Source organism: Glossina fuscipes, unplaced genomic scaffold (assembly GCF_014805625.2).
Source record: "Glossina fuscipes isolate IAEA_lab_2018 unplaced genomic scaffold, Yale_Gfus_2 28, whole genome shotgun sequence".
Taxonomy (NCBI): Eukaryota; Metazoa; Arthropoda; class Insecta; order Diptera; family Glossinidae; genus Glossina; species Glossina fuscipes.
Genome location: NW_023998423.1, coordinates 5,586,574 through 5,600,251, shown reverse-complemented (window position 1 = coordinate 5,600,251; position 13,678 = coordinate 5,586,574). Strand labels below are relative to the sequence as shown.

Below are 13,678 nucleotides of genomic sequence, written 5' to 3'. Positions count from 1 at the left end.
TTCATTTAATTTCATTTAATTTTTGTTTAGTTTATTGATAAGCATATCGGCATATATAGCATATTTGGTGAAAGCGGCGAATATATCAGAAATATTAGGTAATATTTCATAAAAAAAACGCAACTTAGAAAGTCATATTCACTTTCGGGAGAATTCGCTTAACGTACGCGGCATTTACATACAATGGCGGTTTTGCCGTACTCTGTATACAGTATTTGAATGAAGAATACGACAAAGATAATAAAGGGTGGTTATTATATTAATATTCTATGCTTTTTAAATGTCGTACTGTACAATCTTTCTTTCTCAGATTCCCACAAAAATTGATATTTTTTCTCCATATGGTTTGCTTGCAAATCATCTTAACAGGACATACATTTGTACGGCATATAAAGAAGAAAAACAGAATCTTTTCGGTCTACGTTTTGCGTGACCTTGAAGGCTATAATTTACTAATTCAATTCATTCAATAAAGAGAATAAAATCATAGCATCACTAATAATATTTGACTCAACATAAAATCCATCTACCAATGCATATCGTTTTCTTCAACTTTAAATTTCAATTCTGGCAATATTGTATAATTAGTTTTCATTTGTCAAACGAAACAGCTGATCGCTTCAGAATTTCACAACTGTTGTGTCTTGTTTACAAAACAAAGACCTGCGCAGTTCTATTGTTTATTTTCGAGCTTTGCGACACAAACACACACGATGGCCAGCTTTACAGAGAGAAATTGAGAACTGTTCCTCTCTTCGCAATGTGAGTTAAAAATTTGGCTTCTAAAAAAGCCACCCTTTCAAACCAAATTAAAATATCGCTTAATACAGTCTTATTTGCAATTCAACAACGAAAACATCAATAAGGAAAGTTGAAAAAAAAAGGTTAAAATAAAGTGAAAAATCCAGCAAATGCTTTCAATAAAGACTTAATGAACATTTTACCACCAAGCCTTGCTCTGCTTTTCGATTCTTTAAAGGCCTTCCGACAAAGCCTATCGCTACACTATTAGAAGATTTTATATTTAATCTACAAAGCGAAATGTCTCTGGCTGCAGGCGTATTACTAAAGCATCAAACTCCTTTGCAGCAACTACTGGAAGATATTAATTTTCAGCGTAATAAAGAAATGAGACAATTGCTTAAAGATGGTAAGAGCAAGACGCTTTATTTACTTAAAAGGACTTTTATTTAAATATTTTTTGTAAGTCTTGAATATTTATAGGTGTATGTGTATATAATATTGTTTTATTGATTATTTCACACTTGCCAACATTCAACCACCCATTCCTTCTGTCAGACTGTAAATACATTCTTGTTTCTTTTGATAACCTCCCTCGAAGCATAACAATTCAATGATTTTATTATTCCCTTTATACAGCCCAGATATAGAAACTTTTTCTTTTTTCAAATATTGTAGAGTGCATGATCGACTTAAAAAGCAAAAAGGGTAGTCCGTTCAGTTTGCGAGCTTTGTTTGTCAATTCGCATCGTAATCAATATATGAATATTTTATTATGTAAACATTGTTTTTTGCTTGCAGACAGTGGTTTTGTTGTCCTACAAGGCACTACTTATTGGACGGATCTGTTTGTTAGACATTTTCTATTTCAATCTGAACCAGTGCATAGTATCGATTCAGATGATTTATTGTTTTTTGTTCGCAAGAAACATGTTAAGAGTTCTTCTCGCCATATGCCAAAATATGAGGTATGTTTAACTTACTTTCTTACATAAATCGTACAATGGTTACGTTTTTGCACACAGACTGAAGTGGATGTTTTTCGGAAAGATTCACGCAAGTTGCCAATAGGGGATCCCGATGTTGATTGGGAAGAAACTGTTTACCTCAATATGGTCATACATCAGTTTGATTATACGCTAACTTTGGCAATATGCACTCGTACCTCACCCAAGGAATTGCAAGTTTTACGTCGTCATTCTCAGCGCGTCTATGCGAGTCCAAGCAGACGAAAAATGGATACTAAAGGTGAAGGCGAAGAGATAACTTATCCGCACATTTGCTTTATGGTGGACAATTTTGATGAGGTGAAGCGAAAAAACGCAAAAACACAAAAGATCGATAAACAAATTTAGATACTTACAGGTTTTTAGTGACATTTTGGTGCGAGACGGCGAAATGGTTTGCGTAGAATTAGTCGCTAACGATAAAGACGGCGCTGTTCAGGGTGTCATTTTTTTGGGTTCCATACGTTATGATGCCTTAAAGAAAGTTTACGACGCTAGGGTTGGTTCTGTCTTAATTTCTCACGTGGAAATTTTAACATTATTTTTCATCCTATTCTAGCAATCTAGTTTAAGCACGAAAGTAGCACAGCGTATGTCTTTCGGTCTATTTAGCAGTGGCGCGGGCGTGCAGACACGCTGTGAATTTGTGCGTATGAAAGGCCCCCAAGGGAAGGGGCATGCCGAAATGGCCGTAACTAAACCCAAAGGATCAGGCGTAGAAACTCCCACCAGCGAGCCAGGGTATGTAAATGAAAATGTTCATATATTATATCGAAACGTAAATAAAAAGAATATTTATATTTTAGGTTTTGTGCCACTGACATGTGGGATGATTGGGAAGAGGATAATGGTGATTATTGCTCATACGGCCATCAACGTCGCCTTAGTGATCCTAGTGCTAATTTAAATAATTTTTCACGATACGCTTGGCGCACAAAAAGCGGTGGTGATGCGATCGGGGCTAGTGGTTCGGCGGGTGTCAAAGCACGCTCCGAAAACGAGGGGTTAGATTCACTAGCTAATGAAGTCTCCGAAATAGAAGCAGGCGATTTGAGAGACGGTAATTATAATATTCTTGTACTTTTTTTATTTTATTATTATTATTATACATATATATTATTTTACAAACTTTATGCAAATTATTTTCACATTTTACTTAAGTTAAATTTGTTTTTATTATTATTAGAAGCATTTTAAAGTCATTTTATCACAGTTGCGTTCCTTTTTTGATATATATATATATATATATATATAAAAAATAGTTGCATGAAATTATATAAGCATTTCTTACTTAGCAACATTTTTTTCTGCTTATGCTATTTTGTTTCTTTAATGTCTCCTTCTATGCTTAAATTTATTTCCGCGAATTGATCAGTATTAAAGAAAAATAAATCTAAAGATGCTAAAGTACCTATAACACTGAAAATAAGTTCTCTTGTCTAAAAAAAAAAAAAAAAAAAAAATTAAAAAAAAAAACATTTATTTTAAGTTGTTTAGATGACCGAGAAAGCAGGAATTCCTGAGAAATCTACACATAATTTTCATATTTCTTTTAAACATAAAACACTAATCTTCTTATTATTATAATTTTAGCTTTTCAAACCAATTTTTTTAGATGACTTTCGTAAACATGATTGCCTTTGACATTCCGTAGGTTGGCAAATGCCTAGAACTAGAATTTGGGACAGGTGTCGTTAGTATTTTTTTGCCAAGTTGAGTAAACTGTCGAAGCATACAATAGTGATTACTGAAATCGTTTATCACGACTACGATCCCTTCTAGCTCAAAAGGAGCTTCGAACGGAACGTCTGCATTTAGTTGTTCTATATGTTGTAATCATTTGATCAGAGGTCATTATTCGCTTAGGTCCCGGGTGTCGGATTATTTTGCCCTCTTTTACAATTTTTCATTGAAGACCGAAAGACTCACTTAAGTTTGAGATAAAGGTGCTTCATGAAGCCTAACTTGGGATAACACATAATCAAACGTTTCGCTCCTACTTCTATCACAGCATAGCCTCAAAATAAGAAAAAGTCACTGAGATCTCTCTACGATTTAAATATAACTGTGAATTATTGGCTGGAAATCCATCTCAGTGCGCTATCTCTTTTTTTTTTTTTTGTCAAACAACAACACGAAGATAGCAGTCATTCTGAAAATACAGTTTTTATATTTGATCTAAATATTTAAGGAACTGATGAAAATTGATGAATGATCAGCGCAAAATAAAGAGCTTCGCCAAAGGAATCCCCTACACGTTTTTATCGTTGCTATTCCACTATGTAAACTTTATAACAAATCAGTTCTGGACTAATTCGATTATGGTGTGGTCTAACCTTGAATTTCCGAAGACTTGAGGGAATAATCGACAATCCTACTTACTGTATACATATACACATGCAGAGGGAAATAATTGTCCGTTGAATGTTATTTATTTTACTTTATGACATGTAGTCGTTCACTTTTTAACACAGTCTTGGCCTCCGTTCCAAGTTCGATTGGATTTTGTTTCATTATCATTCACTTTAGATGTATTTTATTATGTTTTATACACTATTTCTTTGCTCTTTTGATTTCGCAATTAACTGAAATATGTTAAGCGCTCAATATCATCAAAAAGAGAGAAAAAAAAAAAAAGTAAATGATCTATATTTACTTGTAGATCTACGTCCTGCTTTCTCGGCATCAAAGGAACAACTCCATAATCACTCTAATTGGAAGAGTACGATCAGGTCTGAAAGTGAAAGTGAACATAACGCGAAAGAGACCACCGCTGTCGGTGTGGAAACAATCAAATACGAGACAGAAGATATGACAATTGAAGTAGTTGCAGACGCTTTAGAAGCCAATGTTGAAGTGACAAGCGTACCTAAAAATTCCGCAGTGACAACTAAAAAAACGGCAAATAAAACGACCGGCTGCGCTGGTAACTGCTTCAAAACGGGGAAAAAGTGCAAAAAACGCTGGGTTTTGAGTAGTGACATAAATACGCCAGAAATGTCAGAAATCTATTGCCCGACTTGCGATGATTTTGCTAATGAGACTCCAGCATGTCTTAATAAAATGCCAGATCCGAGAAATAAAGTTAAACCGAAGACTATTGCAAACCTTGAATCTGAATTAGTGATAAGCAAACGCGGCAGCTTAAGATTGAATGAAAGAAAGCCGTTTATAAAAGATCGCTTGATGCGCAGTTCTTCGTTAAGTGCAGCCGATAGAAAAAGAGGCAAGAAAAATGAGGCTTCACCCAATAAAAAGGAAAAACCTAAAATTAAGGATAAAGATAAAGATAAAATTAAAGAAAAGTTAAGTAAAGCGAATAGCTTGCTGGCCAAGGTTTCACCTAAACGCGTACGTGCCAATCGCAATCAAATTCCAGAAGATGCAGACAAAATTAAAAATAATAAGGAAATAAATTCCCATAATAATTCGAAAAATTCGAAAAGAGTATTAAGTCAAGACAAATCAGTTGCCAAACAAGTTTCGGAAAGTTTAGAAAATAATGAAGTAACTCCCTTGCAGGAATATGAAATAGCCGATGATGCCGTCTCGTTGAGCGGCATTGAACTAACACAAGTTGCGGAGAGCGAAGCCAAAATCGCAATTCTTACCGAAACCGATACAAAACTAATGATAGCCGTACGGGGTCAAGAGGAATTACCCGTAGTAGAAGAACCCGCCGAATCCTCTGCTTCTCAAACAGCAACGATAACTGAGGCTATTTCTACCAATCGTTTGTCAACATTTTCTCTAACCAATAGCCCATCATTATCGCAAAATGATAACCCGGTCCAAACAACTTGTGAATTTGCAAAGTGTGTTCGTGTAGCTGTTAAAAATGATGACAACCATCCTTTGCAACACTCACAATGTCCAAATGATCCTAATAGTGAAAATGATTTTGAAATTATTTCATCAACAGATGCTAAGGAATCTGTATATAAATTTAATCTTAAAATAGATGATAATGACAATTGTCATACATCACATACGCATCGTCTATCGCCAGTGTCACCGTCATCGACATCACCGGTAAAAATTAGCCAATTATCTACTGCTGAGGAAAAGCAAGGGATTTCATGCTCGTACTTGTCGACAACATTGCCGCGCACAAAGCGTTCAGATGCGATGCTGGCTCATTACAATCGCGTTATACATTTAGTACCGAAACGTCGCACGCCAGACGGTACAAACATCTATTATTGGTGTGATGTACCAAAACAAGCTCTAAAAGGTGACAAAGCTTTGTGTTCAGCATGCCATACGTTTCAATTACTTTCTAAAAATACATCATCGGACCGAATTTTATTTTTGTTGCTTCTTTTTTTTTTTTTTTTGTTCATTTTTACAGAACTTGATGATGGTGCTTACAATCCATTGTGGGCCAGCCGCGGCTTCGCACAATCCTTCCATTTCTGGAAAGAGAATAAGCGTCAACAATCGTCGCCGTTAAATGCTTTCCTTACGTATGTTACACTGCCATGGTGGAGCATAGCAAAAGGTAAGACAATAGTCGGATGCAATTATTAATTCACTAATATATTCTCCCGTTTGCAGATTTGTTGGATCATCGCGAAGCTCCTATCCTAACATTTTAGTTTTAAATGAAATAAGCAAAAATTAGATTTAGTATCTTTTGGGTCATCGAGTTCATTACAACTGTTTGGCGAAAGCAGTCGAAATCTCATTTTACCCCATTCTGATGTTCATGAAATCAACTTAAAAAACATTTTTAGCCTTGACTTGCACTGCTACATCAATTTCAACGATAAAGATATCTTTTTAAATCTTAATACGCATAAAGATGTAAGATCGTAAATAAGAAGATCGATCTGTAGACCAGATAAGTAGCTGAGATGCTTATTCTAAAAAAGTTTCTAAAAAAAAAAAAAAAAAAAAGCTGATAATAAGGAAATCTACTACTCACAGACTAATTCAAAATCAGCGTTACTGCAGCCTAATCTTCATATAATCTAATCATGCCCGAGTAAAATGCGGGGAATATCTATTCTTCTGAATCGATTTAAGCTATTTAAGTGACAAATTATTGAGAGTAGAAATATAATATACTTAAGTAAATTCATTTCAAGTCAGCATACATTTTGACAATACCTTGTATTTGTAATTTCTATCAAACCAAACAGATATGAGGATCCAATGTGCTGTTAAAGCGCGGACTAATTAGCTATCATTTCATGCAGCATATGAACAAGCAAAACTACTTTGGAAACTTAGTATGTAGTTAATAATAGTTTTCTAAAATGTCATAAAATCATTTAAAGCGTCTTAAAAAAAGTTTACATTATTTGAAAAGAGAAGAGAAACATTTGGCCAAAAAAAAATTCTATCAAACATCTCGAAAAAAAAAAATGCACGTAAAGATTTTATATGAACTTATATTTATCAATTTTATATTAGTTTATTGAAATACATATATACGGCTTTTGTAATTTGATACCGCTGATACCGCTAATTTAACCCCCTATAGGGTTGATTGCAAATCATTTCGTTATTAGAAATTTTTTATTGAAATTATTATAATTCAAGTTCACCCAAGTCGTCGCTTTCAAAAAAATTTATTTTTAAAACATTTCGTTGATATACATTTCATTACAAAAGAATTCGATATAACTCATTATGTGTAAATAATATATCCGCTGGACTTGTTAAATTCAGTGATAAATACTTTTTCTCTTTAAAATTTATTTTGGTACCAGCAGCGCATCTTGTTTCAATTCCTTACATACTTTTCGCAGGCTGATTAAAGTGTGGATTGTAGACATTTCTTCACTTTAGCTAATGATGGAATTTTCGATAATGATAATTAATTTAATGCTTAAAATATCGAATTACAATGCTATGAGGATATGTGTGAACCCTTTGGGCATTATTTCTCAAATCCTGAACAAATCGTATTAATTAAAGCTCCTAAGGATTCTATGGATGCTTTGTTGCATTCACGCGACTATTATTCTGGCATTAAGAGCTCAGACAACAGCCTCAGATAAAATGGTCAACTATCGTGATAATAACGGAATATTTATAATAACCAGGCCAATAACGTACGGATGACAAACGCGAATAATAACAATACTTGGAAAACCCAAAAATTTTCCCTAAGGTCACGTCAATAACTGATAAAGTTGACCGTGTTTATACACTACACCAACGCTACAATAAATCATTAGTAGACAAAGGTGCAGCCGTGATAAGATCAAATATGTGAGCATTGCACCCTTTTACTTAAGATTCAACAATTTCTTGATACCATGTGGTCCATGGTGATATCCCAATTCCTTGTAGATGTGATCATAGGCATTGATTTCATTAGAAGAGACAATTGCGTGTTGGAATTTGGTCAAGGTCATGACTACCTTGTTTTACGCCCAAAAATTTCACACAACGAATAGAAACACTTGTTGCAAACAACTGCAAGCACGACATAGTCTTATCACCGAGATCCAAAGTAATATGGGGACTAAAATTACGCTATTCTGGGCAAGACATTCTCATACCGAACCGAGAACCTCAACCAAGCAAGCAACTTTAACGAAGGTTGACAGAGCTTCAAGTCGCATTCTTAACACTAGGATCACAACAATTACATTAGAACAGCACATTGTAATAACTGAAGATATTACTGATCGTGAAGTAATCACAAATGACCGAAAACCAACAAAGAAAATCTGAAATATTATATATCTTAAAGAGGAATTTTCAGAACGTTTCAGTAAAACCTTAACCAATCTTTATTCTGAATACAATAAGATGCTTGGTCTAGTGTCAGAAACAATTACAATTGAGAATTTCTATGAGCGAAAGTTAAGGGTAAAGGATACACAATAACATAAAGAAAGAAGAAATTGGGAAACTTACAAAAAAGTAATAAATGACAAAGTACTTGAATCATCGCATGCAGAATGTAATAGTCCGATAAAAGAAAGAAAAAATATGGCGACCTTTCATAAATTCTGGGCAAACAGATACGAAATTAGTGGTCGATAAATTTCCTCTAGTATAGATAATATTTTGGATTAGCTTATAAGAGCTAAGCATTTCGCTTACTTAGATTTGATGGGCGGCTCTTATCAAACTGATTAAGAGAAAGCCTTCTGAGATTACCAATCATTCTTAATTCATAATGATTCATTTCGATTTACTAGACTTCGATATGGTTTCAAAGTAGGTCCAAATTCTTTTCAACGGATAATGACAATTGCTGTTCGTCGCTTAAAATCAAAATATCTACTCCTATACACGGGCAACTGAGTTGTTTTGGGCTGTTCATAGAAAAATATACTACACTTTCTAATTTAATAGACGTTTTTGAATTATGCTATAGACACAATCTCAGTTTACACCTTTTCTTGCGGGAGATAACATAACATAGCTCGATGTATCCCGACGATACTAAATACTGAGTGATTGAAAACTATCCTACACCGCGAGGCGCTAATAGTGCGAAGTGATTCATAGTAGATTTATAAAAAAAATTCACCAAGTGTTCTAGACATCTTACAAGAATTGTCTTTAGATAGGCAATACAATTCAAATAGAGGGAAGGTTGTGACATAATACTTAGATACTTGAAAAAAGCATTAGCGAGTCCAATATTTAGATTTCGGCAACGATTCTGCATAACGACAGACGCAACCAAACATGCTTGCGGAGCCACTCTAACTCAGAAGCATGAGGGAAAACATCTGCCTGTAGCCCATGCTTCAAACACATACACAAAAGATGAAAATAATAGATCAATAATTGCACAAGGAGTAACTGCAACAACACGATTTTTCAAATCACACTTGTACGGCAAGCATTTTCTTGCTCGCTCTTGCTTACTTATTTTCTATGAAAGATTCAAGCTCCATGTTCAGGAGAGCGAAAGACGGCCTAGAGGAATATGATGTTACTCTCGAGTACTTTAGGGGAAAGAACAATCATGTGATCGACGCCTAATCACGGGCTATGGTACAAGACCTTAAAAGTGTGGACGAGAAGACAAACTATGTCTAACAAGTCTCGACAAGATCAATGGCAGAGCAAAGGACCAGTACGACGAGGGATCATAAGCACCGTAAAACGATTGAATATGAAAATATAATCTATAAATATATATATATATATATATAATTGACTCTGAAGTCGGGAAATCTATACAACATATACATACAGCAAAGATTTCTTTACTATTGAGAAGCTTTACTTAGAAGAACTTTTACCAAAATTCAAAGGTATACAGATAACATTGGCAAATAACCAGTAGCATCTGGTGAGAGTATCTTCGAATTTGTCCCTATTAATGAATTTAAAGACCTGAGAGAGTATCTTCGAATTTGCCCCTATTAATGAATTTCAAGACATGGGCAGTAAAAAGTTGATTAGAATTAAAGAAGCGCTACTACAAAGCTACTACTAAAGCTATTCAAGAAATTGTGAGACGATACCACGATGACTCTATAGATAGATGGCCACTGCGGTGTCTAAAAATGTATTACTATTGGAAGAATATGACGAACACGTTCAAAAATACGTTGAGTCATGTCATGAGTGCCAAACATTGAAACGACTGATGCCAAGGCCGGTACTAGCATTCGGCATGTTATTTAATGATATCGTAGGACTATTTCCCAGATCGCTTGATGAAAACGAATACGCACTCACTATAATAGATGATTTAGCAAAATATCTCGTAAATATACCGATCCAGCAAAAGATCCTCAAAACATTCAGTAAAATTATATTTAATAAATTCTCGCCTACCTTTGGTCTATGGTACATGGGTACGGGATATAAAAATTCAATATTATCAGTATTATGCAATATCCTCGGAACCGAAAAACTAACTTCAAGAGCCTACAATCACCAGACACTTGGAACGATTGAAAAAGTCACAGAACTCTTAAGTCTTACATAGCAGTTGATATAAATGATTGGCATATATGGCTAAAGTGTTTTACTTATTACTTAACACTACTTAACGCTACATCTACATTACGTAATTGCTGTCTATAGGAATTTAATTCTGCAAAACTTCAAAACAACAATTTCCATCGAATCACTGAGGTATATAGGTTTACTCAGTTGTACAATAAAAATGACTATGCTAACGAAGCAAAATTTAGAGTAGAAGTAGCGCACAAGAGAACTCAACTATTAACGGATAGACATAAGTTAATGCAAAAGATTGCTTACGATACGAATACAGTGAATTATCGATTTAATATAGGTGACTTAGTTCTACTTAGAAGAATGAAGTAATTAACAAAAATGTATAAGACTTAAAGGAAATAGTGTTAGTATAATAAATAATGAAAGATATAAAGAGAAAGTAGTCCATAAAAATAGACTTAAGCTGTATAATAATGCAGCCGAATAAATGGACGTTCAATGACGCACTACTGATCTAATTTTAATTTAGTTTAAGAAAAGTAAAATGAAGGGAGAAATGATGTCATCATAAAACTATTGTCATGATGATCGGATTCTTCTGAAAAATGAAGATTGTATAGCATGACAGTACCTCAATATAATTTATAAACATTGAAAAAAATTTCTCAGCATAAGTGAGGCATTGTTAACAATTGTTGTTGGTGTTGATGTCCAATAGCTAATATGAATATATGCGAAATTGTGGTATCAGCATATACTTAGTATCAAAGAACATTCAAACTGGAAGAATATGCGGATAAATCTTATTGCCAGCGAATAAGAGCCGCTCCAAGTAATAAATAAAACGTTAAATAATGAAAGGGAGTTCCTTTTATTTAAACTGACGGTCATCTTATTACACAGCAAAGCGTCATACTATACACAATTGAAAATTCTTTCAAACTAAGTTTATATGTAAAGGGGTATACGTCATTAATCAATATTTTATCGATCATCAAGCACTAACATTAAGTTAAGTTACTTCTTATCAATAGTAATACTAAATATTTGAGTTTTGTAAGTTACTAAAATTTTTTTTCACCGCTACATCAATTACGGCAAAAATATATTAAGAGATTTATGGTTATCTTTAACGTCAGAAAAGATTAGAAACGGATCATCGAGGCAGAAGCATTTCCTGAATCGATTTAGGCTTATGAATCCATCGATCTAACGTCTACTCATACGATTTTCTATGTTCGAACGCCAAGAGACAAGTTCCAAGATGTTGCCCTATCTTCAATATGGATTGAATCGTCCCACTTTTTCGTAGAATAGCAGTTTTACGAAAAATATTTACAACTTTTACAATTTCTTGACGAAAAATTGGGGAAAAACATGGTTTTTTAAAAGTTTGATCGGAATAAGACCATTCTTTGAATTCTACCGTACGTAAATATCCGTAGTAGAGATTTAAGGTTTGGCTTTTTAATATTTAATGATAAAAGTTTTGGCATAGTTCTATTTTTCGAATCTCTTCCTATATAAGGGTTTTCATGGAAAATAACAATTCATTTGATATGGCAACATGGGCCAATTTTAAATGTTTTTTCTAGATTTAGACAAAGTGGGCTCACGTTCATGTAAGACTTCTCATGCGAAATAAGACTTTACATAGAAACAAAATATAACAAGGAAGAAGGTTATACTCGGCGGGAACGGTATCTCGCTTACTCACCACTATGTTTTTCGCATTCTACTCTTCAAGTTCTTTTACTTGGTACCCATATCGCTAGTATTATTATTAAGAAAAATGTAATCGCGATCATCTCAAAAAAGTGAAAAAAGCAAAATTTAATCACTTTAACTGTACTGTAACTGTAACTTTGTGTGGGCATGGCGAATGTTTCCCATTTTTGCACATAAGGAGTATAGTGCTGCGTAAAGTAGTAGTAAAAAATTTCAATCTTCTAACTTTTATAATTTTCGAGTAACGAGCAAAAACTCAAAAAAATTTTTGTTAAAAAAAACGAAGTTGCTTTCAGGCTATGCTCCATTCTGCGCTTGCGCTTCAACCGATTTCGCCTATTCTCAATACCATGGTGCCTGCAAAAGCTTTCAATGTTTTGTAACGAATTTGAAGTCGATATTTTCATTTTTGCAGACAGCCATGCCTAAATCAATTCAAAATTTCATCCTGATCAAGGATATAATATTCCTTATAGGGTCTCTGAAGCTTACTTTTGGGTGTTACATATATTTTGGGAAAAAACAAAATGGGTATACTGCCGTCATCTTACAGTGGTGGGTATAAAAGTACATGAAGAATTTTATTAGGCAAAGTGATGTAGGCCTTACACAATTATGACGCTCCAATTTGTTTCAGTCTTTGCTATCAATTGTACGCTTATTGATATTTGCCATCCCTCAATATCTATTGCTTTCATTTTTTAACTAATTTGTTATTTATTTATTTATTATCCTTTAATCTCAGGTCAGTAATTTTGTCCATTTGTTATTAACAACATATATATTATAAAAACTTATATATTATTTGAATATTTAATAATGAAACAATGAAAACAAAAATAAAAGAAACTTTTTGAGATAATGTAAAAAATCTTTTAAATTCTTTATCTTTTCTGAAATATAGCTGGAGCGGTTATTTGGATATGTTGATGCAAAGCTGCTTAAAGATTTCGAATTTTCAAAACTTTCGAAAAAATCCATTATGCTTAACGATAAATTCCCATTCAAAAAACATTTAAAACTTCGTGTTTCGTTGAAAAAAATACCAATTACCTTGACCCCAGAGTAATTTCGAAAGATACCCGTGTTCTTACACCGATTGGTTCAGAGTAGTTACGTGCTCTTACTTGTTTGCCTGCTTTTCCGTCTGTCTATCGTGCATTCATGCCCCATATAGGTCACAATTTTTTAGTTACTTTGACGAAATTGTACACACTTGTTGGTTTTGGTCCAAGGACAGCTGCTATTAAAAATTTATTAACCTCGATATACAAAATTGATGTAAAAAATTTGAATCGGATGGATCTATC

The 13,678-nt window shown here is 33.8% G+C and overlaps 1 protein-coding gene and 1 long non-coding RNA gene across 3 annotated transcripts in view; one reads left to right on the top strand and one right to left on the bottom strand.

Annotated features, from left to right (window-relative positions):
* LOC119636145 overlaps positions 1–13,678 on the bottom strand; it is a 48,164-nt gene that overhangs the window by 29,127 nt on the left and 5,359 nt on the right. The gene's annotated exons all lie outside the window — the stretch shown is intronic.
* LOC119636138 (uncharacterized protein KIAA0930 homolog) lies at positions 864–7,079 on the top strand. Of its 2 annotated transcripts, XM_038031316.1 has the most exons (9): positions 867–1,150; positions 1,543–1,709; positions 1,767–2,048; positions 2,107–2,247; positions 2,308–2,489; positions 2,555–2,808; positions 4,411–5,982; positions 6,100–6,249; positions 6,306–7,079. In XM_038031316.1, exons 1-9 carry the CDS (start codon positions 1,042–1,044, stop codon positions 6,344–6,346), a joined length of 2,898 nt encoding a protein of 965 aa, XP_037887244.1. In that variant the 5' UTR covers positions 867–1,041; the 3' UTR covers positions 6,347–7,079. The 2 variants fall into 2 exon arrangements, with proteins under 2 accessions (XP_037887245.1, XP_037887244.1); XM_038031317.1 differs by lacking the exon at positions 4,411–5,982 and having other exon boundaries at positions 864–1,150.